Here is a 27,954-nt window from a genome sequence, read left to right as displayed (position 1 = left end):
TAGACCAGATATAATGGTTATTTATCTTCATATATACAATGTTAACATGACAAATGACAAGTTACTACTGGTCAATGAATTAATGATGACACTCCATGTGAAGAATCACCTCGTTATAATAAACTTCATTTTTATTTTTTTATTTGGTCAGATGAAAATAATAAAATATAAATAACATTTACTAATTGTTTCATATGAAAATACTATATATTGATTAAGGAAAACTCCACCCAAAAACTATATTTTAGCAAAATGCATTATACCGGCTGTATTTTGGTATTTTGAAAGTTATATATCTTGAAAAAGTGATTAGTGACATGCAAAACATTTTGGGACTATATCAACAATGGACTAATGAAACAAATACTAAAAGATAGTTTGAGAGGAATTTTCCTTTAAGTTCACATCTCCACTTTTTATTACATTTGAATGTAAGACGACAAAACCAAGCTAACAGAATGAGATGGAGTGCTATGTTGTATCCATTCATTGTAAAAGCTTTGGCTAATAAGTGACAGTAATAAACAGAACACCAGTATGACATCAAATCATTCCATTAATAGTATATATTAAACTATTGCACTTTTCGACCCCACATAAAATACCTCCCATATCCAAAGTGAACATGGAGGATAAAGAGCAGTTAGTAAACACGGTCCTTAAAACTACAACACCCAGTCCTCAATAACGGTCTTCCTGTAACCAAACCCCATGTGTGATCTAAGCCAACACTCATCGTGACATCTGGGTGTTTTCAGTGGCCTTGAAACATGAGAAAACTTTGTTGTTTTTTATAAACAGAAAAAAAGGGAACTAACTTAGGTATTAGCATATCGCAAAACATTTTCTCCTGTTTCGTTCCAACTTGTACTCTCTATCTTCCTCTCCTCCTTCTTCTTCAATTATTACACTCACATCTTCACATTGTGCTCAAAACAGGTCCAGCTCAGAGGAGAGAAAAACAGCATGGGAAAAGAATAGACAGAGAAACAAACAGCCAATCACAGCCTGAGCTCTGTAGACTAGTCCTGTGGTGACGGATGAAAGGTGATGAGGGGCCGAGCCAGGGCATGCTGGGCGAAGACTTACGAGAACGGACACACCCTTGTGGTGGTGGGGGGTGGAGGCAGTGCGTAGCTGATCTCAGCAGCGTTTGGTCTTCAGTACGTTGAGGCCCCTCTGGTTCTTGGCCTTGAAGGCCATAACGAAGTGATGTGGGGCGATCTTCCCCTTCCCATCCTCGTCCGCTGAGCCCATGAAGATGTAGTTGAGGCCTAGTGAGATCAAAGAAAGAGGCTGAATGCAGTGGCGGAACGGCAGAGACATTCAGGAAGGTAGCACATCAACTCAGGTAGCCTAGTGGTTAGAGTGTTGGGCCAGTAACCGAAAGGTTTCTGGATTGAATCCCTGAGCTGACAAGGTAAAAGTCTGTCGTTCTGCACCTGAGAAAGGCAGTTTACCCACTGTTCCCCGGGCGCTGTGGATGTCAATTAATGCAGCCCCCTACACCTCTCTGATTCGGAGGGGTTGGGTTAAACACGGAAGACACATTTCAGTTGAAGGCATTCAGTTGTACCACTGACTAGGTAGCCCCCTTTCTCCTCGGGGTTCCATATACAGTGTGTTTATAAACATATACTATTTGTGGGTATATACTCACGTTATGGATCAACGGCGAGGGAAGGTATAGATCTTTTTCGACAGTGAGTTTTTCCGCTTACCTCAGACTTTGGTCAAACAACTTCAGATGAGCTTGAAGGTGGAATACAGCAATGGAGGCAAGCTCAGAGCCATACACAAGATAGTCTGTGGAAACACCTGCAACTGGGGTCTAGCACTCCTATCACAGGAGGTTGGTGGCACTTTATTTAGGGAGGACAGGCTCGTGGTAATGGCTGGAGTGGAATCAGTGGAATGGTATCAGATACAAACACATGGTTTCTATATGGAGGAGGTTGGTGGCACTTTATTTACCTGTGTCCCCCGTCCCTCGTCCTGTGTCCCCCGTCCCTCACCTGTGTCCCCCGTCCCTCACCTGTGTCCCCCGTCCCTCACCTGTGTCCCCCGTCCCTCACCTGTGTCCCCCGTCCCTCACCTGTGTCCCCTGTCCCTCACCTGTCTCCCCTGTCCCTCACCTGTGTGTCCCCCGTCCCTCACCTGTGTCCCCCGTCCTGTCTCCCCCGTCCCTCACCTGTGTCTCCCCTGTCCTGGAGCGGAATAGTTTGAATGGTATCAGATACATCAAACACATGGTTTCTATATGGAGGAGGTTGGTGGCACTTTATTTAGGGAGGACGGGCTCGTGGTAATGGCTGGAGTGGAATCAGTGGAATGGTATCAGATACATCAAACACATGGTTTCTATATGGTTGATGCCGTTCCATTTCCTCCGCTCCAGACATTATTATGAGCTGTCCTCCCCTCAGCAGCCTCCACTGTTTCTTATGTACCTTGTATATTTGGGACACGCCTCTGTTACATGCATTTTTCACACTCAGTGCCACACTTCAAAGTCAAGTGAAACTGTGTCAGTATTACTCAATTATAGAATTTGAACTGAAAGAAAACCACATTGGCTCAATAGTGCAATCATGAGAATAAAGAGAAAATACATTAAAAAAAACGTTCACTATTTACGTTATCTGACTTTAGTGTGTAATCCTAACCTTTAACCTTTAGGTCTTAACTGTACAGCAAATAACCTACACACCAATCACCTAATGCTTTTGGGAACAGGCAGGAAACAAAGTTCACATGGATCCACAGAGGCAAAAAGGACAATGTCGGAGTTTAATTCAATAAGAGGAAAAGCTATGAAATGGAGAGTTGAAAATAAAGACAAAGGAAGGCCAGAAAAGTCATGTTTGGGAATTATTTGGTGAAGCGGTAAAAGATTATTATAGCAGTGCAGGCTATGTTATGTGTGATGATGTGAGGCGCTGTACAAATTCCACAGTCACAAGACGGGAACTTCAAACAGCCCAATGGCACATCAACGGAACTGTAGCCTACAGTTCAGATGGGTTACATTGATACTGAAATCTGGACACTGACTGTTGGTCTATAACCTCTCACATAGCCTTCATATTAACCCCTACAGAATTAAGCAAATGATACACCAATTTTAGGCTAAATTTTGTCTCAGGAACAGGAGTGGAGAAATATGATTTCTTTCTTTCAGCATCTTGATAGAATGAGAATGCTCAGTTAGATACCGTCTGTAGAGATGCTGTCTTTATCAGCATCATAACAGTATTTCAACCACATAAAAATATGCATCCAGGCTGAACTGAAATCTTATCAGGAACATGTTGGGTCATTTCCACAGCTTTCTATTTCCTGACAACTGGTCAAACTGATGTCATTTCCCGTTTTTTTTGTTGTTGAGATATTGCATTTTCTCCCCGGTCCCTAAACGTCATTGCGAGAAAGAAGCAGAGACGACAGAAAAAACTGTACCAATGTCAACTAGTTTGAAGCACTCATTCAATCGACTTGTGACATTATTTTGGTGAGCAAGGATTATTTAGTTTGTAGGGCAACATGTAACGACAGAAAAGAGGCGCAATGTCTCAAATTATAAACAACTTGACTAATAAATACCAAAATGTCCGAAATTATAAGCAGAAACCTGTGTTTATGAGGCAAAAAAAAATCATCTTCTCTGACTATAGCCTACAGAACATTTTCTATATTAGTCAGGTTAGGGGCAGGTGTGGGCCTCAGATTTGACACTTTATCTCATGTAGTCGGGTAGTTGCGGATAGGTTATTACCAATTGCGGGTGAACAAGCTGACCCGCACACCATAATGCATATCATGGTGAATGTCTATCATGGACTAATACCTGGTGCTATCATTCATATCATGGTGAATGTCTATCATGGACTATTACCTGGTGCTATCATTCATATCATGGTGAATGTCTGTTACTAAACCAAGTCAAACTGATGAATATATCCAGGGGAGAGTGAGCCCCAGAGTCCCCTAGTAGTGGTCCACATAGCTCTGGTCCTGGGCTTTACGGGGAGCTCGAGCCTTCTTCAAGCCCATAGACCATATAAAACCGTTTGAGCCGCACATAAAGCCCTGGACCAGAGCTGTGGCTCGTTGTTGTACTACTACTACTACTACTCACCTCGTCTGATGAACGGACACTTCTTGCAGAGGACGATTATCTTAGTGCTCATGGTTTTGCCGGCCTGCTGGATGGCCAGGTTGCTTTGTTTGTAAACGTTGATGATGGAGATGGTGGCGTACACACTGCCCCCTCGCACCACTGCTGTGATGACGGTTCCTGTTATCACTGTCACAGAACCACAGGGAGTTTAGAGGGCTGGGATTGGTGTGCTGAACAGAACCACAGGCGCTCAACAAAACCCGCTTTCGATTTTTATAGTCTGAAAACTGTTATCGTCATGAAAGGGTGGAGTATAACTCTCGACAATATTAATCTTGACGTTACCCTAGGATAGGGGGCGCCACAGCGCATTTTGAAAAAAAATCGTGCCCATTTTAAACAGCCTCCTACTCAAACTCAGAAGCTAGGACATGCATATAATTCATACTTGTGGATAGAAAACACCCTAAAGTTTCTAAAACTGTTTGAATGGTGTCTGAGTATAACAGAACTCATATGGCAGTCAAAACCCCGAGACCGATCGAAACAGGAAGTGGAATTCTGAATTGTGGACTCAACTTCACATCTTTGCCTATTAATCACACCGTGAGCTATGGTTCATTGAGCACTTTCTATTGCTTCCACTAGATGTCCCCAGTCTTTACAAAGTGGTTTGAGCCTTCTACTGTAGAAACTGACAGAATGAGGGTCTGTTGAAATTGGTCACAGGAGGAGGGCCATCACCATTATGACGCCGGCGGCCCTGTCTACCCCCTCCTTTCGAAACGTTTTGAAACACAATGCAATCGTCCCCCTCAAATCTTATTGACTCTCTTGTTGAAACAGGCCCTGAAGATTTATGTTATACAACGTTTGACATGTTTGAACGAACCTAAATGGGGGAAAAAAAAATAAATTCTAAATTGCTGTCCCGCGGCCGACGGAGGTTTTGGATACAGCCTTCAGACGCACTAACAACAGCAAGCTAATGGAACATAAAGGATGGACTTTTTCGAACGAAAATACATTTGTTGTGGACCTGGGATTCCTGGAAGTGCTTTCTGATGAAGACAACTAAAGGTAAGGGATTATTGACAATAGTATACAAGATAAGATGTGATATGCGATTGTTCCAAGATGGCGCCGAGCTGTATATACTAGCTAATTTTCTGAGTATCGCATCCCCTTTTATCGCAAAGTGTGATTACCCAGTAAGTTATTTTTAAATCTGGTATTACAGGTGCTTTCAAGAGATATTCATCTATAAATCTTAGAATGACAATATTACATTTTAAAAATGTTTTCGAATAGTAATTGAGTAAATTGTAGCACTGTTTCCCGGGATGCATTTGAGGGAAAATAGTTAGTCAACGTCAGGCGCCGATGTAAAATGCTGTTTTTATATATAAATAAGAACTTTATCGAACAAAAGAATGCATGCATTGTGTAACATGATGTCCTAGGTGTGTCATCTGATGAAGTTTGTAAAAGGTTAGTGCTGCATTTAGCTGTTTTTTGGTTATTTGTGATGCATGTGGTTGGTCGGAAAATGGCTATGTGGCTACTTTTACCATGTACTCCTCTAACATAATGTAATGTTTTGCTTTTCCTGTAAAGCCTTTTTGAAATCGGATTCAGGAGAGGTGTATCTATAAAACGATATGAGACAGTCCTATATTTGAAAAAAATATTACATTTCGTTATGCTAATATCGATAGGAGTTTTTCGCTGGATGTTGATCCCGCTTACGGGAAGAGACCGTCAAGAGGTTTTAAGTCGATCGGCTCTGTGTGTGCCTGTCACGTCCTGGCCAGTATAAGGGTTCATTGTTATTGTAGTTTGGTCAGGACGTGGCAGAGGGTATTTGTTTTATGTGGTTCAGGGTGGTGGTTTTGTAGTAAGGGCATTTGATTTAGTATTCCGGGGGGTTTTGGGCACTGTTTGAGATTCATGTATTCTGTTTAGTCTAGGTAGTCTGTTTCTATGTTGAGTTAATTGGGGAGGACTTCCAATTGAAGGCAGCTGTGTGGTGTTGCCTTTGATTGGAAGTCCTATATTAGTTGGGTGTGTTTGTCTGTGTGTTTGTGGGAGATTGTTCTGAGTTTAGCCTTGTGCCTTGCCAGACTGTTGATCGGTCGTTCTCTTTTTTTTGTTATTTTGGTGTTCATTTTGGTTTTTATTAAAAGTCAAGATGAGCATACATATACCTGCGGCATTTTGGTCCTCCGTAACCAACGACAACCGTGACAGTGCCTTGACACACGTGACGTAGGATCAAGATTGACAAAATGTACTGGTTGAGTAGGACATAATGAAAACCATGTGTAAACAGCAAGGACAAGACGTGTCAGTCAAGTTGTCTGTTAGGTCCTTCTGTGTCTAGCCTAGTCATTATAACATGTGATATAACGCTCTTGGCTTGATATGACTGCAGACTGCCTGCCAATGTATTATACAATAACATTTTCCACCAACACCACATTACTGGGCTTCACTGACAGCCAGTGAGCCAGAACCTTTTCCCATGCAAATATCTGACCTAATCTCCCTGAGAAAATGCATGAATAAAATACCTGCCTCATTCCATCAACATCTGTTCAGAGAAAAACAAAACGAATAGAGGTAGTCTGAAGGACATGGCAGCAAACTGAGGTCATGGAGAATGTTGGCTGAATCAACACCTTCTGTTAGCAATAGTTTTCCTTCAGTCAGGCTCTGTTTACTCTGAGAAGAGAACTGTGTCTGTCCCACGCTAATTCACTGCCCTCTCAGAAAACCCTCAAGGAAGCTTCTGTGACGCGCTGAAACAACCCAGAAGGCCAAAGGGTAGTGTGTCATGATGGAGGGGACCATGACAACATGGGCTTGTTGTGGGAGGGATGGTTCATATGGACTGGGATTAATGTTGGGAGGATTTTCTGTCACCCCCATTGCTGCTACCCTCTGTTTATTATATATGCAGTCACCTCACCCCTGCCTACATGTACAAACGACCTCGACTAACCTGTACCACATTGACTTGGTACCGGTACCCCCTGTATATAGCCTCGTTATTGTTATTTTATCATGTTACTTTATCATTTTTTACTTTAGTTTATTTGTTAAATAGTTTCTTAACTTTTCTTGAACTGCACTGAGGGTTAAGGGCTTGTAAGTGCGCATGTGACAAATAAAGTTTGATTTGACTGACCCACACACACACACACACACACACACACACTTGTTGTTTGTTCCTGTAGCTAAGTATTTGTGATGGTAGTACTGGCAGCTTTAGGTAGGGCAGCCATAGTAATAGATGTAGCATTAGCTGTGGGAAAATAGTATTTATCTTACCGAAGTCACTGGTACAGTAGTTGCTCTCAACGGTTCCACTTCTTTTGCATTTCTGCTGGCACAGACCTACAGAGTACTTCAGAGCTGGGGAGACAGAGAAAAAAAGAGAACACAGTCCCTTAATTCACATTCTTCCACATTCAGGTGATGCTAGTAAGTAGGATTTGGGTTGATATTATTTAACCTCGAGACAATTCAGGGAATGCATTGAAATCAAACATAGGCTAATTAATTAGTATAAACACATTCCATTGAAAACTGTAGGTAACTTAAAATCCTACCAGTGGAGGCTCCTCAGAGGAGGAAAGGGAGGACCATCTTCCTCAGTGAATTGCAGAAAAATGTAAATAGTGAAACATTTTGAGATAAAACTACAGTTAAATATATTCAAGTCACCAAATAATTGATTAAAATGCACTATTTTGCAATGAAGGTCTACAGTAGCCTTGTCACGGCTGTCTTCATAAATGGACCAAGGCGCAGCAGGTATGTGAATACTCATCTTTAATTACCCAACAAAAGGAGTACAGCATCCACAGGAAACCAAAAAAAACCCACGACAGCAACAGTTTGCAGGCTTGAAAACGCAGTGCAAAACAACCACCCACAAACCCCAGTGACAAACATACTCCTACATATATGACTCCCAATCAGGAACAACGATCCCCAGCTGTTCCTGATCAGGAGTCACAAGACACACAGAACATTCAAACACACCCACAAGACTGCCACGTCCTGACCCCCAAACTACTACAACAGCTCCATCTGCTGGTCAGGACGTGACAAGCCTTAACAGCAGTCTGTAAGGTAGCACCATGGTGTCGCCGGAGGACAGCTAGCTTGCCTCCTCCTCTGGGTACATTGACTTCAATACAAAATGTGTCAACGATGGTAGCTGTGTGTAGCCGTTAGCAGTCATGATATGAATGTTTGGCTTGGAAAGTTTTTTTGCCCTGTTCACAGACAGCTGATGTGTTGTGCACTGAAGTCCACAAGCGAAGGGAAAACGTGAGAGGAGGAGAGCGCGTAGATAGATACGAGAAGGAATTATATATACAACCAGCTGTTTGTATGTGGCTGCTATGAAAGTGAACTGTGTTTGCATGTGATCAGGGGTGTATTCATTGCCCCGATTCTGTTGAAAAACGTTTCTTAAACGGAATTAAATGGGGACAAACATACCCGAATTTGTCCAATAGAAACTCTTGTTTGCAACTGTTGGACTAATGATTACACCCTATATCAGCTAGATAAAGGCAAGATTGTGAAAGGCGGTATTGAATGTGTCACTGCCTGCCACCTTGATTACTAAAAATGATCTCGACCTGTGTGCACCTACGTTGTAAACTTTCATTCATAGGCTAGGTTGTCGCAACCTCATGATGGGTACAGGGAAAAATGTAGTATTATGAAGTATCCTAAACCTATCGCTGTTACATTGAGCTGGGTGAATGGAATATGAATGACAGTCATAAATTTTTTTTTTTAATCCTCCCTCATCAACCACCACTGAATCCTATATAACAGTTCACATTATTATTTTAACCTTTGTTAAGTTAAGAACAAATTCTTATTTACAATGACGGGCTACCGGGGAACAGTGGGTTAATTGCCTTGTTCAGGGGCAGAAAGACATATTTTGACTGTCAGCTTGGGGATTCGATCCAGCAACCTTTCGGTTACTGGCCCAACGCGCTAACCACTATGCTACCTGCTGGCCCACGTAATAGCAATAATAATAATAATAATAATCATAATAATAATTCATTTAATTTCTAAAACACTTTTCTTACACCCAAGGCGCTAAAAATATAAATAATAATATTAATAAAAACAATCAAATAATGATGTTTTTTTGCCCTGTTCACAGACAGCTGATGTGTGAAGGGCTTGCTCAAAGTATAGGTGTGCCGCCCCAGCAGCTAGCCAAGTGGTTAGAGATATTGGACTCGTAACCAAAAGTTTGCTCGATCAAATCCCTGAGCTGACAAGGTAAAAATCTGTTGTTCTGCCCCTGAACAAGGCCACTGTTCCTAGGCTATCATCATAAATAAGAATTTGTTCTCAACTGCCTTGCCTAGTTAAATAAAGGTAAAATAAAAATTGGTTACTGCTGGCTACCATCTGTTTTTACAATCAAAGCACTATGGTAGTGGTATAGGGAAGACTAGAAAATGACTCTCCAACCACTGTCCAAACGTTATTTTTACTGGTGGAGAACAAAACGGCTGAAAGATAAGACAATCTGAGGCAGTCATCACAGGGCCCAGATGACATCATGGTGGGGGGCTGCCAAGGCAATCATCAGACTAGGGATTTGATATTGTGAGTACTGGCCTCAGTGAAAGAAAAAAACAATAAAGGGTTGTGTGTGCGCCCAAAAAACATTCCTTACCCCAGGATACTTGAACTAGTAACTATCGTTCCTTAGCCCAGGATACTTCAATTAGTAACTATCATTCCTTACCCCAGGATACTTCAATTAGTAACTATCATTCCTTACCCCAGGATACTTCAACTGGTAACTATCATTCCTTACCCCAGGATACTTCAACTGGTAACTATCATTCCTTACCCAAGGATACTTGAACTGGTGACTATCATTCCTTACCCCAGGATACTTGAACTAGTAACTATCATTCCTTACCCCAGGATACTTCAACTGGTGACTATCATTCCTTACTCCAGGATACTTGAACTGGTGACTATCATTCCTTACCTCAGGATACTTCAACTAGTAACTATCATTCCTTACCTCAGGATACTTCAACTGGTGACTATCATTCCTTACCTCAGGATACTTGAATTGGTGACTATCATTCCTTACCTCAGGATACTTGAACTAGTAACTATCGTTCCTTACCCCAGGATACTTCAATTAGTAACTATCATTCCTTACCTCAGGATACTTGAACTAGTAACTATCATTCCTTACCCCAGGATACTTCAACTGGTGACTATCATTCCTTACCTCAGGATACTTCAACTGGTGACTATCATTCCTTACCTCAGGATACTTCAACTGGTGACTATCCAGGATAATAAATAAAAAGGACCTCTCTGTTGCTGCATAAATCTGGAAGAAACAAACAATTGGCTTAAGTTCTGGGCTTCATCAGAACCTCTGTGTGTGTGTGTGTGTGTGTGTGTGTGTGTGTGTGTGTGTGTGTGTGTGTGAGTGTGTGTGTGTGTGTGTGTGTGTGTGTGTGTGTGTGTGTGTGTGTGTGTGTGTGTGTGTGGGTGAGAAAGTGGTTGTCCACAAACAACCATGAACATGTGCCTTTAGGAGGTTTGTTATGAACAGAGTCAACAGGATGTAGGAGGTTTGTTATGTACAGAGTCAACAGGATGTAGGAAGTGTGTTATGTACAGAGTCAACAGGATTTAGGAGGTTTGTTATGTACAGAGTCAACAGGATGTAGGAGGTTTGTTATGTACAGAGTCAACAGGATGTAGGAGGTTTGTTATGTACAGAGTCAACAGGATGTAGGAAGTGTGTTATGTACAGAGTCAACAGGATTTAGGACGTTTGTTATGTACAGACTCAACAGGATGTAGGAAGTGTGTTATGTACAGACTCAACAGGATGTAGGAAGTGTGTTATGTACAGAGTCAACAGGATTTAGGGCTCCAGGACATCTAGTTTGTCTGTCAGTAAGAATGAACAGGGTGTCTCTTTGGGGTGTTTACTTGCCCCCCTTCCCCTTAGCTCTGTCCTAGTTGACAAATCATAGATGTAAAAAGACTAGAAGAAAGTGATAACGTGTAGTGGACTGATGTTATGACTGGTTTCCAATCTACAAGGAGATGAACTGCCATCCAGCCTTGGTGTGTGCTCCATTGCCTTTCATCCTGGGCAACAGCCACTACCACAGTGGATCTGATCTGGGACCAGGCTAAAAACACAGTAGATCTGATCTGGGACCAGGCTAAAAACACAGTAGATCTGATCTGGGACCAGGTTAATACCACAGTAGATCTGATCTGGGACCAGGTTAATACCACAGTAGATCTGATTTGGGACCAGGTTAATGCCACAGTAGATCTGATATGGGACCAGGCTAATACCACAGTAGATCTGATCTGGGACCAGGCTAATACCACAGTAGATCTGATCTGGGACCAGGCTAATACCACAGTAGATCTGATCTGGGACCAGGTTAATACCACAGTAGATCTGATCTGGGACCAGGCTAATACCACAGTAGATCTGATATGGGATCAGGCTAATACCACAGTAGATCTGATATGGGACCAGGTTAATAGCACATTAGATTTTTGGTAAAAGCAGCAGCTACTCTTCCTGGGGTCCACACAAAACATGGAACATGACATAATACCGAACATTAATAGACAAGAACAGTTCCAAGGACAGAACTACATAATTTTTCATAAAGGAACACGTAGCCTACATATCAATGCATACACACAAACTATCTAGGTCAAATAGAGGAGAGGCGTTGTGTCGTGAGGCGTTGCTTTGTCTGTTTTTTGAAACCAGGTTTGCAGTTTATTTGAGCAATATGAGATTGTTAAGGGTTTCAGTGACTTCATTAGCTGTGGTTGCTGATGCTTATATGGTTGAATCATCAGCATACATGGACACACACGCTTTGTTTAATGCCAGTGGCAGGTCATTGGTAAAAATAGAAAAGAGTAAAGGGCCTAGAGAGTTGCCCTGCTGTACACCACACTTTACATGTTTGACATTAGAGAAGCTCCCATTAAATAAAAGCATTTGAGTTCTATTAGACAGATAGCTCTGAATCCACAATATGGCAGAGGTTGAAAAGCCATAACACATACATTTTTTCAACAACAGGTTATGGTCAATAATATCAAAGGCTGCACTGAAATCTATCAATACAGCTCCCACAATCTTCTTATTATCAATTTCTCTATAAGCATGCTGAAAGTCTGTTGTTAATTTGTTTACAGAGAAATAGCATTGTGTTTGGTCAAACACCATTTTTTCCAACAGTTTGCTAAGAGCTGGCAGCAAGCTTATAGGTCTGCTGTTAGAACCAGTAAATGCCGCTTTACCAGATCTGATCTGGGACCAGGCTAACGCCACAGTAGATCTTCAGGCCACACGTGTGGCCTGAAGATGATGAAGATGAAGATGATGATTCTGAATTGAATTTATGTAGTGCTAAAAGCATTTTACATTGTAACAACAAGACTGTGACGTGATGGACAAGGGGAAATATATCTCCTGCTTGGATTAAACAGAGAAAAGAGAGCTACCTACGTATGGGTCTGGTCGTAGCTGCTGGGGTGGTGGCGGTCAGTGGTTCCGGGGTGGTGAGGAACTTCTTAGGTCTGAACTTGTAGTGGCCGATGAACCCGTCTGCAGTCAAACTGAGGTCTGACAGGAACTGGATCAGGAGCTGGTTACCTTCAGAGAATACTGGACTGAAGGGGGGCAGAGAGAGAGAGAGAGAGAGATCACATAGGCTAATGAATACATTGTGTATAGGTTTATCAGTAACTCAGGCATTAGTAGGTTTATTATCTATCCTGTTTACTATCTATCCTGATTGCCTAGTCACTTTTACCCCTACCTACATGGGAATATTACCACAATTACCTCAACAACCTCATACCCCTGCACATTGACTCAGTACTGGTACTCCTTGTATATAGTCTCATTACTACCTGGTACCACTGCACATTGACTCAGTACTGGTACTCCTTGTATATAGTCTCATTACTACCTGGTACCACTGCACATTGACTCAGTACTGGTACTCCTTGTATATAGTCTCATTACTACCTGGTACCACTGCACATTGACTCAGTACTGGTACTCCTTGTATATAGTCTCATTACTACCTGGTACCACTGCACATTGACTCAGTACTGGTACTCCTTGTATATAGTCTCATTACTACCTGGTACCACTGCACATTGACTTGGTACTGGTACTCCTTGTATATAGTCTCAATACTACCTGGTACCACTGCACATTGTATATAGTCTCATTATTGTTATTTTATTCTGTTATTGTTTCCTTTTTTATTTTTGGGGTAATTATTTTCTTACTTTTTAACTCTGCATTGTTGGGAAAGTGCTCGTAAGCATTTCACGGTAAAGTCTACACCTGTTGTATTTGGTGCAAGTGACAAATCAAATGTGAATTGATTTGTTGATCAAGATCAACACAATAAGCAGTAGCTACATTAGCAAGATAAATGCATAGTAGAAACAGGTGTGTGACGTACGCTGGAGGGCTATCGCCACAGTACTTCCCGATCCTCTTTGCATCGTTGATCTCTGCCCCGTTGAAAATGGCCACGTAGTCGTAGCGACAGTAGTTGTCTCTTTCCACATCGAACTTCTCAAACTTCACCTCAATGATCTGTGTTAGTGGACAGGTTACATAGAACACAGGTTATATAGAACACAGGTTACATAGAACACAGGTTATATAGAACACAGGTTACATAGAACACAGGTTATATAGAACACAGGTTACATAGAACACAGGTTACATAGAACACAGGTTATATAGAACACAGGTTACATAGATCACAGGTTACATAGAACACAGGTTATATAGAACACAGGTTACATAGAACACAGGTTACAAAGAACACAGGTTATATAGAACACAGGTTACATAGAACACAGGTTATATAGAACACAGGTTACATAGAACACAGGTTATATAGAACACAGGTTATATAGAACACAGGTTACATAGAACACAGGTTACATAGAACACAGGTTACATAGAACACAGGTAATAAAGAACACAGGTTACATAGAACACAGGTTACATAGAACACAGGTTACATAGAACAGGTTACATAGAACACAGGTTATATAGAACACAGGTTACATAGAACACAGGTTACATAGAACACAGGTTACATAGAACACAGGTTAAATAGAACACAGGTTACATAGAACACAGGTTATATAGAACACAGGTTACATAGAACACAGGTTATATAGAACACAGGTTATATAGAACACAGGTTACATAGAACACAGGTTATATAGAACACAGGTTACATAGAACACAGGTTACATAGAACACAGGTTACATAGAACACAGGTTATATAGAACACAGGTTACATAGAACACAGGTTATATAGAACACAGGTTACATAGAACACAGGTTACATAGAACACAGGTTACATAGAACACAGGTTATATAGAACACAGGTTACATAGAACACAGGTTACATAGAACACAGGTTACATAGAACACAGGTTATATAGAACACAGGTTATATAGAACAGGTTACATAGAACAGGTTACATAGAACACAGGTTATATAGAACACAGGTTACATAGAACACAGGTTATATAGAACACAGGTTATATAGAACACAGGTTACATAGAACACAGGTTATATAGAACACAGGTTACATAGAACACAGGTTATATAGAACAAAGGTTACAAAGAACACAGGTTATATAGAACACAGGTTATATAGAACACAGGTTATATAGAACACAGGTTATATAGAACACAGGTTACATAGAACAGGTTACATAGAACACAGGTTATATAGAACACAGGTTACATAGAACACAGGTTACATAGAACACAGGTTACATAGAACACAGGTTATATAGAACACAGGTTATATAGAACAGGTTACATAGAACAGGTTACATAGAACACAGGTTATATAGAACACAGGTTACATAGAACACAGGTTATATAGAACACAGGTTATATAGAACACAGGTTACTATCGAACACAGGTTACCTATAGAACATCAGGTTACTATAGCACAACATGGTTACTATAGAACACAGGTTACCTAGAACAAGGAAACACAGGTTATTATAGAACACAGGTTATATATAGAACAACAGGAGTTATATATGAACACCAGGTTACTATAGAATCACAGGTTACTATCGAACACAGGTTTATTCATAGAACACAGGTTACTATAGAACACAGGTTACATAGAACAACAGTTTACTATAGACACAGGTTACATAGAAACACAGGTTATATAGTATACACAGAGTTATATTCGAACACAGTGTTACATTAGAAAACAGGTTATATAGAACACAGGTTACATAGAACACAGGTTACTATAGAACCACAGGTTCATATAGACTCACAGGTTATATAGAACACAGGTTTATGAACACATGTACTATTAGAACACAGGTTACTATAGATACACAGGTTACTATGAGAACCACAGGGTTTCCATAGGAACACCGGTTACTATAGAACAACAGGTTACTATAGGAACACAGGTTACTAGAATCAAGGTTACATAGAACACAGACAGGTTACTATAGAACACAGGTTATATAGAACACAGGTTAATAGAACACAGGTTACATAGACACAGGTTATATAGAACACAGGTTACATAGAACACAGGTTACATAGAACACAGGTTACATAGAACACAGGTTATATAGAACACAGGTTACATAGAACACAGGTTACATAGAACACAGGTTATATAGAACACAGGTTACATAGAACAGGTTACATAGAACAGGTTACATAGAACACAGGTTATATAAAACACAGGTTACATAGAACACAGGTTATATAGAACACAGGTTATATAGAACACAGGTTACATAGAACACAGGTTATATAGAACACAGGTTACATAGAACACAGGTTATATAGAACACAGGTTACATAGAACACAGGTTATATAGAACACAGGTTATATAGAACACAGGTTACATAGAACACAGGTTATATAGAACACAGGTTACATAGAACACAGGTTACATAGAACACAGGTTACATAGAACACAGGTTACATAGAACACAGGTTACATAGAACAGGTTACATAGAACAACAGTTTATATAGAACACAGGTAATATAGAACACAGGTTACATAGAACACAGGTTATATAGAACACAGGTTACATAGAACAGGTTACATAGAACACAGGTTACATAGAACACAGGTTACATAGCACACAGGTTACATAGAAGACAGGTTACATAGAACACAGGTTATATAGAACACAGGTTACATAGAACACAGGTTATATAGAACACAGGTTACATAGAACACAGGTTATATAGAACACAGGTTACATAGAACAGGTTACATAGAACACAGGTTACATAGAACACAGGTTACATAGAACACAGGTTATATAGAAAACAGGTTACATAGAACAGGTTACATAGAACAGGTTACATAGAACACAGGTTATATAGAACACAGGTTACATAGAACACAGGTTATATAGAACACAGGTTATATAGAACACAGGTTACATAGAACACAGGTTATATAGAACACAGGTTACATAGAACACAGGTTATATAGAACACAGGTTACAAAGAACACAGGTTATATAGAACACAGGTTATATAGAACACAGGTTACATAGAACACAGGTTATATAGAACACAGGTTACATAGAACAGGTTACATAGAACACAGGTTACATAGAACACAGGTTACATAGAACACAGGTTACATAGAACAGGTTACATAGAACACAGGTTATATAGAACACAGGTTATATAGAACACAGGTTACATAGAACACAGGTTATATAGAACACAGGTTACATAGAACAGGTTACATAGAACACAGGTTACATAGAACACAGGTTACATAGCACACTGGTTATATAGAACACAGGTTACATAGAACACAGGTTATATAGAACACAGGTTACATAGAACATAGGTTATATAGAACACAGGTTACATAGAACACAGGTTATATAGAACACAGGTTACATAGAACAGGTTACATAGAACACAGGTTATATAGAACACAGGTTACATAGGACACAGGTTACATAGAACACAGGATACATAGAACACAGGTTATATAGAACACAGGTTATATAGAACACAGGTTACATAGAGCACAGGTTATATAGAATACAGGTTACATAGAACACAGGTTATATAGAACACAGGTTACATAGAACAGGTTACATAGAACACAGGTTACATAGAACACAGGTTATATAGAACACAGGTTACATAGAACAGGTTACATAGAACACAGGGTACATAGAACACAGGTTACATAGAACACAGGTAACATAGAACAGGTTACATAGAACACAGGTTACATAGAACACAGGTTACATAGAACACAGGTTATATAGAACACAGGTTACATAGAACACAGGTTATATAGAACACAGGTTACATAGAACACAGGTTACATAGAACACAGGTTACATAGAACAGGTTACATAGAACACAGGTTACATAGAACACAGGTTACATAGAACACAGGTTATATAGAACACAGGTTACATAGAACACAGGTTATATAGAACACAGGTTACATAGAACACAGGTTACATAGAACACAGGTTATATAGAACACAGGTTACATAGAACACAGGTTACATAGAACACAGGTTATATAGAACACAGGTTACATAGAACACAGGTTACATAGAACACAGGTTATATAGAACACAGGTTATATAGAACACAGGTAACATAGAACACAGGTTACATAGAACACAGGTTACATAGAACAGGTTATATAGAACACAGGTTACATAGAACACAGGTTATATAGAACACAGGTTACATAGAACACAGGTTACATAGAACACAGGTTATATAGAACACAGGTTACATAGAACACAGGTTATATAGAACACAGGTTACATAGAACACAGGTTACATAGAACACAGGTTATATAGAACACAGGTTACATAGAACACAGGTTATATAGAACACAGGTTACATAGAACAGGTTACATAGAACACAGGTTAGATAGAACACAGGTTACATAGAACAGGTTACATAGAACACAGGTTATATAGAACACAGGTTACATAGAACACAGGTTATATAGAACACAGGTTACATAGAACAGGTTACATAGAACACAGGTTACATAGAACACAGGTTACAAAGAACACAGGTTACATAGAACACAGGTTACATAGAACACAGGTTATATAGAACACAGGTTTTATAGAACACAGGTTACATAGAACACAGGTTATATAGAACACAGGTTTTATAGAACACAGGTTACATAGAACACAGGTTACATAGAACACAGGTTACATAGAACACAGGTTACAAAGAACATATTACTTTCAGCCCACATTCTAAAGGTGTATTACACTGTGCAGCACTAAACAAGAGCAAACCACAAAGCAATGATGTGAAAATCTCAAACGATCTCAATCACTCTCAATGGTGTCATTCGTCAAGTTGAACTGTGAGTAGTATTAGTATTTGTTAGGATCCCCAATGAACTACTGCTGAGGTATCTGGTAGTAACGCTCACCTGGTTCTTAGGAGCCACTATGTGCCATGAGCAGGTGACCCCAGCGGGGTAGTCCTTCTCAGGCCAGTTAGGGGTTTTAATTGAACCAAACGGTTTATCCAGACGACCTCCACAGTACTGGTCCCCTGGTGGGTGCAAAGTCAAACCACAACGTTTAGTTATAGTCCCTGGCAGATGGTACTGCTTCACATGATATTACTTTAAAGCATCACTGGACATCCTCCTGTGACTGTTCCTTTATGTGCAAAATATCTCTTCCTCTTTAATGTCAAAGGACGGAATGTTGTGCATGAAATAATTCTATAATGAGACCTTCTAGAACGTTCTAATCAGTAGGCTAACTCTCATCTCATGCTTCCTTTGTGATTATGAGTAACTAAAGAAGACAGCTGTCTGTCTCTATGCCTTGGTCCCCTGCTGGAATGTGTTGTTAACAGGAAGTCCACACGCTAGGCAAGCCATCACACATCGGATAAAGAACACGTCAGCCTACCACACAAGCTGCTTGGACTGGCAAGAGATCTGTGGATCTTTAAAAAGCACAGTTGTTTGTGACTAACAGTGTTTCCACTACAGCTGAGCTCCCATAGTCATGGCTGGCAATTTGTCTGAGTAACTAAAATAGACATTGAACCAATGGAAGAGGCCTGTGTGGTGCTTTTCAGTTTGAACCACTCCCAGGAACGGGGAGACAGACAGAGCAACCACAGTCTATCTGCTTCAACATCAGGTATGTGAAGAACACCAGTCAGACCCAGAGACATTCTAGCTGTCAGCTACTGTAGAGGTACGGAGACAGAGAGAAGGTATACAACCAACCGTTCAAATTCCACAAACTCCTTCAGGGAGACATCACCGGGTGAGAAGAGGATGGGACAGCGCTGACCTGTCTGCCTGTAGAGCACTCCGTCCAGGAAAAACAAGCCGTGACAAATTCCTCGTCATACTGTGAAATGTGTCGAGACGTTCCTGTTTTTCATTCACCTCGTCCTCGAGCAAGCTTTAAGTCAATAGGTCTCGTCTTAACTACATAAGAAGTCTGAATTTTATCTTACCAAGTTCCACTGTTCCTTCCACTCATTTGCTGTTGTATGACCTGCTATCCGTTGGGAGTGATTTATCAAGCTACAACTGCCTTTTCGTTCTCAGATGTAAATATTTCCCCTCTCAGATATCTCCATCTGGGTATTGTATCATTACTAGTGCCCCTAGTAATGATACAATACCCAGATGGAGGTTAAGAGGTCCGCTAGAGGAGGTTAAGAGGTCCGTTAATTAGCTTGTTAAAATGTGACCCTTGGCCCTAAACACACAAACACTCACTGACATCGGATGTCTTTAAGATGTGTCACGATGTGCCAGAGAAGAGTCACGGCTAGGACTCGGTCTCTAAGGCTCTGCTGAACATGCTTGGGTAGAGGCTGGATACAGATGACTACAGTGTTCCCTACACACTACACCTAGGGCTACAACAGCTTAGAGATGGCACAGCCCCTCTTCAACCCACACAGTGGTTCCTGGCCCGGGACGTAGCCTAGACAACCGGTGACCCGCCTGCAAATGGCGGGTCACCGGTTAGAATCTCAAGTCCAATAGGAAAAAATAGGATCCTAAATAGGATCCTAGATCCGTCTCCTGCCACTGTGCGCTTGAGTAAGACACGTAAACCCTTAAAAATGACTATATTATTCTATTCTTCGTCTATATTCTATTCTGCTTACCTCTCTCGTGCGGCTCGGCAGCCGAGTACACCGCCAGGAAGCCACTCCCAGCCGTGTTGGCATCAGACACCATCTGAATCAGCATCTTGTTGCCGGTGGAGACCAAGGCGCCTGGCCTGAAGGTCCCACAGAAGCGGCCCAGCCTCTGGCCACTCACATGGCCGCTGTACACATCTATGTAGTCATAGCGACACAGGTTGTCACTCTCCAGGTCAATGAAGCGGAAGGACAGGACCACCACTTTACCCTCAGGGACCTGAAACAACATACAATCACATACAGTATACAGTACAATCTATACAATCACATAAGGGGCCTATCTGACAACTCAATATAATAGGAAACAGATCTTCCGCTGATATGCAATGAATGAACCTATATGAAACTCTTCCCCTTTAAAAACACCAAACTGCAATCAACAGTCAAAGCATTCCAAGTCTAAATCTAGCAAGGATACACATGTTATTAACAAGTAATAAACATACAGTTTTTCTTTAATTACAGGACTTTGCTGTTGGTGATTATTTTCCTTGATTTACCATTTATTCCTTCCAGCCATGTGACCAGACTGCATGTTGAAAATACCAAGCAGGCAGCTCAAAGTGCCTGAGGGGTGCTGTGGCCACTAGCCAAATACCAGACTACCAATTACACAGTTAGGATTAGTGGATTAGTATACCATTGAAGTGTTTTACAGAATCATTGCATCATTTTTAGTTCAATGATATTGCTTCTCGTTCTGTCTGACATGACGCTGGTAAAGTAATAGCCTTCAGTAGCGAATTAGGAACACATTAAGTTGATAACTGTTAAACATGGATCATGTATTTACAGTAGGCTACAAGTATGTTTGGCTCACCGTGATTCTCCAAACACATTTGGTATTTGAGGGATACACCCCTGGATACCCCGGGCTCCCAACGACCCCAGAATCCTCCGTTATATTGCCTCCGCATGTAAACGTCGGTCTGGAAACATGAGAAAAATATTTGTGACAACTTCTCATTCTAATACAAATGTCTATCAAGGAATCTTTGAAAGGAGAAAAACCCTAGGCGTAAAGGTATTGTTGGTGTTTATTATGGGATGTCTCGGTTAGGCACCCTGTGTGCGTCCTCATGCCTGCAGCGCACACTGCAGATTCCTCCAAAATAATAACTCCCCGGTGGTGATGATGATAAATGATGATGATGATGATGATGATTGATGCGGTTCCTTCATCATTGTGCTGTAGACTAACGTATCCTTGACAACTCGTGATAAGGCGTTGTACAATAGGCTAGTGCTACACAGTTGTTTTTCCTGACCAATAGCCTAATACAGAGCCCCAAAAAAACTATAGATTGTTAGATTAAAGTGAAGGGAAAAGGTAACCTACCTCCGTCGTGACCCCAGTAGAGACTGCGCGCAGACCTCTGTCAAGGACAGGACACCCCAAGCGCAAAAAATACTGTATATTCTCCACATTGTCGGGTGAACAGACCAGGCACCAGTTCGCCTGTTTTCGCTCCGTGGCATGAATGACAGTCAGTGGCTGGAGCGGTGGGGAAAAGTACCCAGGAAAGTTCCTGGAGGGAGTTTCGCAGGCTGCAAACTGGAACACAGACTGAATATAGCGTTTGTTCTGCGTGGTAGTAGGGAGCAATCGGCAGGCAGCTGCCTTTTTCCAAAACCTGGGATCAAAGATGCACTGGAAGTATTGGGGTGGGAGGAGTATGGGGGGAGTGGAGACTCTTGCTTTAGTTTAATACCACACCTGGCATAATAACTTACCTTCGATAGAATAATGTGAATATCCCTAGTGAAACATTTATCCAGGGAACAGAGTTCCACATGAACAAAATGTATGCACTTTGAATATAGATTGTTTCTTTGTGGTCTTCAGAATGACATGCATTTTTTTTTTAAGTGAATAATGAATACATCATTGCAAAATATGCCTAAACAACTAAAATATCAATAAGTCTGTATTTTTTTTTAGATAAGACTATTACAGTAGGCATATACAGTGCATTCAGAAAGTATTCAGACCCTATCACTTTTTCCACATTTTGTTATGTTAGAGCCTTATTCAGAAGTGGATGAAATGTTTTTTTCCCTCATCAATTTGACAAAGTAAAACATGTTTTTAGAAAATGTTGCTAATATATTAAAAAGAAAAACTGGAATATCACATTTACCCAAGTATTCAGACCCTTAAGTCAGTACTTTGTTGAACACCTTTGGCAGCGATTACAGCCTCAAGTCTTCTTGGGTATGATGCTACAAGCTTGGCACACCTATATTTGGCGAGTTTCTCCCATTTTTCTCTGCAGATCCTCTCAAGATCAGGTTGGATGGGGAGTGTTGCTGCACAGCTATTTTCAGGTCTCTCCAGAGATGTTAATTCGGTTTCAAGTCCGGGCTCTGGCTGGGCCGCTCAAGGACATTCAGAGACTTTTCCTGAAGCCACTCCTGCGTTCTCTTGGCTGTGTGCTTAGGGTCGTTGTCCTGTTGGAAGGTGAACCTTCGCCCCAGTCTGTGGTCCTGAGCACTCTGGAGCAGGTTTTTACTTTGCTCCATTCATCTTTCCCTTGATGCTGACTAGTCTCCCCGTCCCTCCCCACAGCATGACGCTGCCACCAGTATGCTTCCCGTAGGGATGGTGCCAGGTTTCCTCCAGAAGTGGTGCTTGACATTCAGGCCAAAGTTTTCAATCTTGGTTTCATCAAACGACAGAATCTTGTTTCTCATGGCCTGAGATTCTTTAGGTGCCTTTTGGCAAACTCCAAGCGGGCTGTCATGTGCCTTTACTGAGGAGTGGCTTCCATCTGGCAACTCTACCATAAAGGCCTGATTGGTGGAGTGCTGCAGAGATGGTTGTCCTTCTGGAACATTCTCCCATCTCCACAGAGGAACTCTGGAGCTCTGTCAGAGTGACCATTGGGTTCTTGGTCACCTCCCTGACAAAGGCCCTTCTCCCCCGATTGCTCAGTTTGGCTGGGCGGCCAGCACTAGGAAGAGTCTTGGTTGTTCCAAACTTCTTCCATTTAAGAATGACGGAGGCCACTGTGTTCTTGGGGACCTTCAATGCTGTAGACATTTTTTGGTACCCTTCCCCAGATCTGTGCCTCAACACAATCCTGTCTCGGAGCTCTACAGACAATTCCTTTGACCTCATGTCTTGGTGTTTGCTCTGACATGCACTGTCAACTGTGGGACCTTATTGCACAGGTGTGTGCCTTTCCAAATAATTTCCAGTCAATTGAATTTTCAACAGGTGGACATGATGATCAATGGAAACAGGATGTACCTGAGATCCATTTCGAGTCTCATGCAAAGGGTCTGAATACTTATGTAAATAAGGTATTTATGTTTTTTATATTTAATACATTTGCAAAAAAATTGTAAAACCTGTTTTTGAGTTGTGATTATGGGGTGTTGTGTGTAGACTGATGAAGATTGTTTTAAAAAACATTTTTTTTTAGAACAAGTCTAACGGAATAAAATGTGGAAAAAGTGGTCTGAGTACTTTCTGAATGCACTATATGTTACAGTATTTACAGTACATATTCCAAAATGTGCCCTTATGCACCATATGTACAGTACACCATATGTATCCTCTATACCAGAGGAAGGTCCTAAAAAAGCATCTAAAAATTGAAGGCCCTAAAAAAGCCTCTAAAAAATGAAGGCCCTAAAAATTGCCAGAATCCACCCTTCTTAGTCTGTTCTCTATGCTACCGCATGGCAAGCGGTACCAGAGCATCTATTCTGGGACCAAAATGCTCCTGAACAGCTTCTATACCAAAGCCATAAAAAAGACTGCTGAATAGTTATTAATCAAATGGGTACCTGGACTTTCTGCTTTTCACCCCTACCTAAATGTACATATTACCTCAATCAATCACCCTACTACACTACATGACCAGAAGTATGTTGACACCTGCTCGTCAAACATCTCATTCCAAATTCATGGGCATTAATGTGGAGTCGTTCCCCCCTTGGCTACTACAACTGCCTCTCTTCTGGAAAGGCTTTCCACTAGATGTTGGAACATTGCTGCAGGGACTTGCTACCATTCAGCCACAAGAGCCCTAGTGTGGTCGGGGACTGATGTTGGGCGATTAGGCCTGGCTCGCAGTCGGTGTTCAAATTCATTCCAAAGGTGTTTGATGGGTTTGAGATCAGGGCTCTGTGCAGTCCAGTCAAGTTGTTCCACACCAATCTCGACAAACCATTTCTGTATGGACCTCGGGGGCATTGTCATGCTGAAACAGGAAAGGGCCTTACCCAAACTGTTGCCACAAAGTTGGAAGCACAGAATCGTCTAGAATGTCATTGTATGCCGTAGCGTTAAGATTTCCCTTCACTGGAACTAAGGGGCCTAACCCGAACCATGAAAAATAGCCCCAGACCATTATTCCTCCCCCACCCAATTTTACAGTTGGCACTATGCATTGGGACAGGTAGTGTTCTCCTGGCATCCACCAAACCTACATTTGTCTGTTGGACTGCCAGAATGTGAAGCGTGATTCATCCCTCCAGAGAATGCGTTTCCAATGCTCCAGAGTCCAATGGCGGCGAGGTTTACGCCACACCAGCCGGCGCTTGTCATTGCACATGGTGATCTTAGGCTTGTATGCGGCTGCTCGGCCATGGAAATCTATTTCATGAAGTTCCCAACAAACACAGTTGCTTCCAGAGGCAGTTTGGAACTCGGTAGTGGGTGTTGCAACCGAGGACAGACAATTTTTACATGCTACGTTTTACAGCACTCGGCGGTCCCATTCTATGAGCTTGTGTGGCCTACCACTTCACAGCTGAGCCGTTGTTGCTCCTAGATGTTTCCACTTCACAATAACGGCATTTACAGTTGACCAGGGCAGCTCTAGCAGGGCAGAAAGCTGACGAACTGACGTGTTGGAAAGGTGGCATCCTATGAAAGTCACTGCACTCTTCAGTAAGGCCTTTCTACTGCAGATGTTTGTCTATGGAGATTGCATGGCTGTGTGCTCGATTTATATACCTGTCAGCAACGGTTGTGGCTGAAATTGCCGAATCCACTCATTTGAAGGGGTGTCCACATACTTTTGTATATATAGTGTACATCATATCCCGGACACTTCTAATATATAGACTGTATACCAGTGCTGTAAAGTACATAAGCTCAAATACTTTAAAGTACTTCTTAAGTTGTTTTTGGGGGTATCTGTACTTTACTTTACTTTTTATATTTTTGCCAACTTTTACTTTTACTTCACTACATTCCTAAAGAAAATATTGGACTTTTTACTCCATACATTTTCCTTGACACCCAAAAGTTCTCGTTACAATTGTGGTGTAATTCCCAGTACCTAGGAAATCATGGACACTCTTGCTGACAGTTATGGCTGCTTTGTGTGATGTATTGTTGTCTCTATCTTCTTGCCCTTTGTGCTGTTGTCTTTGCCCAATAATGTTTGTACCATGATTTGTGCTGCTACCATGTTGTGTTGCTGCCATGTTGTTGTTATGTTGTGTTGCTACCATGCTGTGTTGTCATGTGTTGCTGCCTTGCTATGTTGTTGTATTAGGTATCTCTTTATGTAGTGTTGTGTTGTCTCGCTTGTTGTGATGTGTCTTTTGTCCTATATTTTATTTTTTATCCCAGGCCCCCGTCCCCGCAGGAGGCCTTTTGTCTTTTGGTAGGCCGTCATAGTAAATAAGAATTTGTTCTTAACTGACTTGCCTAGTTAAATAAAGGTTCAATAAAAATAAATAAAATAAAAATTTTGACAGGAAAATGGTCCAATTCACACACTTATCAAGTGAACATCCCTGGTCATCCCTACTGCCTCTGATCTGTTGTTGTTTTTTAAACCTTAACTTTAACCCTAAAACTAACCCAAACCCTAAACCTAACCTTAACCCTAACCCTAAACCTAACCTTAACCCTAACCCTAACCCTAAACTTAACCTTAACCCTAACCCTAAAACTAATCCTAGCTCCTAACCTTAAAACTAACCTCGACTTCGGCGATGTCATCTATAAAATAGCCTCCAACACTCTACTCAACAAACTGGATGCAGTCTATCACAGTGCCATCCGTTTTGTCACCAAAGCCCCATACTCTACCCACCATTGCGACCTGTACGCTCACGTTGGTTGGCCCTCGCTTCATACTCATCGCCAAACCCACTGGCTACAGGTTATCTACAAGTCTCTGCTAGGTAAAGCCCCGCCTTATCTCAGCTCACTGGTCACCATAGAAGCAACCACTTGTAGCACGCGCTCCAGCAGGTATATCTCTCTGGTCACCCCTAAAGCCAATTCCTCCTTTTGTCGTCTTTCCTTCCAGTTCTCTGCTGCCAATGACTGGAACGAACTGCAAAAATCTCTGAAGCTGGAGACTCATATCTCCCTCACTAGCTTTAAGCACCAGCTGTCAGAGCAGCTCACAGATCACTGCACCTGTACATAGCTCATCTGTAAACAGCCCATCTATCTACCTACCTCATCCCCACACTGTATTTATTTATTTATCTTGCTCCTTTGCACCCCAGTATCTCTACTTGCACGTTCATCTTCTGCACATCTAACATTCCAGTGTTTAATTGCTATATTGTAATTACTTCGCCACCATGGCCTATTTATTGCCTTAACTTAACTCATTGCACTCATTGTTTATAGAATTTTTGTTTTCTTTTGTTCTACTGTATTATTGACTGTATGTTTTGTTTATTCCATGTGTAACTCTGTGTGGTTGTTTGTGTCGAATTGCTTTATCTTGGCCAGGTCGCAGTTGCAAATGAGAACTTGTTCTCAACTAGCCAACCTGGTTAAATAAAGGTGAAATAAAAATAAAATAAACTAACCCTAGCTCCTAACCCTAAAACTAACCCTAAAACTAACCCTAAAACTAATCCTAGCTCCTAACCCTAAAACTAACCCTAAAACTAACCCTAAAACTAATCCTAGCTCCTAACCCTAAAACTAACCCTAAAACTAACCCTAGCTCCTAACCCTAAAACTAACCCTAGCTCCTAACCCTAAAACTAATCCTAGCTCCTAACCCTAGTTCCTAACCCTAAAACTAAACCTAGTTCCTAACAATAAAACTAACCCTAGCTCCTAACCCTAAAACTAACCCTAGTTCCTAACCCTAAAACTAAACCTAGTTCCTAACCATAAAACTAACCCTAGCTCCTAACCCTAAAACTAACCCTAGTTCCTAACCCTAAAATAACCCTAGCTCCTAACCATAAAACTAAACCTAGTTCCTAACCATAAAACTAACCCTAGCCCCTAACCCTAAAACTAACCCTAGTTCCTAACCCTAAAACTAACCCTAGTTCCTAACCCTAAAACTAACCCTAGTTCCTAACCCTAAAATAACCCTAGCTCCTAACCATAAAACTAAACCTAGTTCCTAACCATAAAACTAACCCTAGCCCCTAACCCTAAAACTAACCCTAGTTCCTAACCCTAAAACTAACCCTAGTTCCTAACCCTAAAACTAACCCTAGCTCCTAACCCTAAAACTAACCCTAGCTCCTAACCCTA

The 27,954-nt window shown here is 41.2% G+C and overlaps 1 protein-coding gene across 1 annotated transcript; it reads right to left on the bottom strand.

Annotated features, from left to right (window-relative positions):
- Positions 1-22,109, bottom strand: LOC115195367 (procollagen C-endopeptidase enhancer 2-like). Its single transcript, XM_029755162.1, has 9 exons — positions 21,808-22,109; positions 21,289-21,397; positions 20,430-20,685; positions 18,709-18,833; positions 13,678-13,814; positions 12,705-12,868; positions 7,454-7,537; positions 4,139-4,306; positions 1-1,274 (listed from the first exon to the last, which is right to left on the bottom strand). The coding sequence occupies exons 1-9, from the start codon at positions 21,945-21,947 to the stop codon at positions 1,144-1,146; spliced, it is 1,314 nt and encodes a 437-aa protein (XP_029611022.1). The 5' UTR covers positions 21,948-22,109; the 3' UTR covers positions 1-1,143.
- Positions 22,110-27,954: the final 5,845 nt, after the last annotated feature.

This window comes from Salmo trutta, chromosome 6, assembly GCF_901001165.1.
Source record: "Salmo trutta chromosome 6, fSalTru1.1, whole genome shotgun sequence".
Taxonomy (NCBI): Eukaryota; Metazoa; Chordata; class Actinopteri; order Salmoniformes; family Salmonidae; genus Salmo; species Salmo trutta.
Note: the sequence above shows the minus strand (reverse complement) of the source record. Positions and strands in the feature narration are given on the sequence as shown.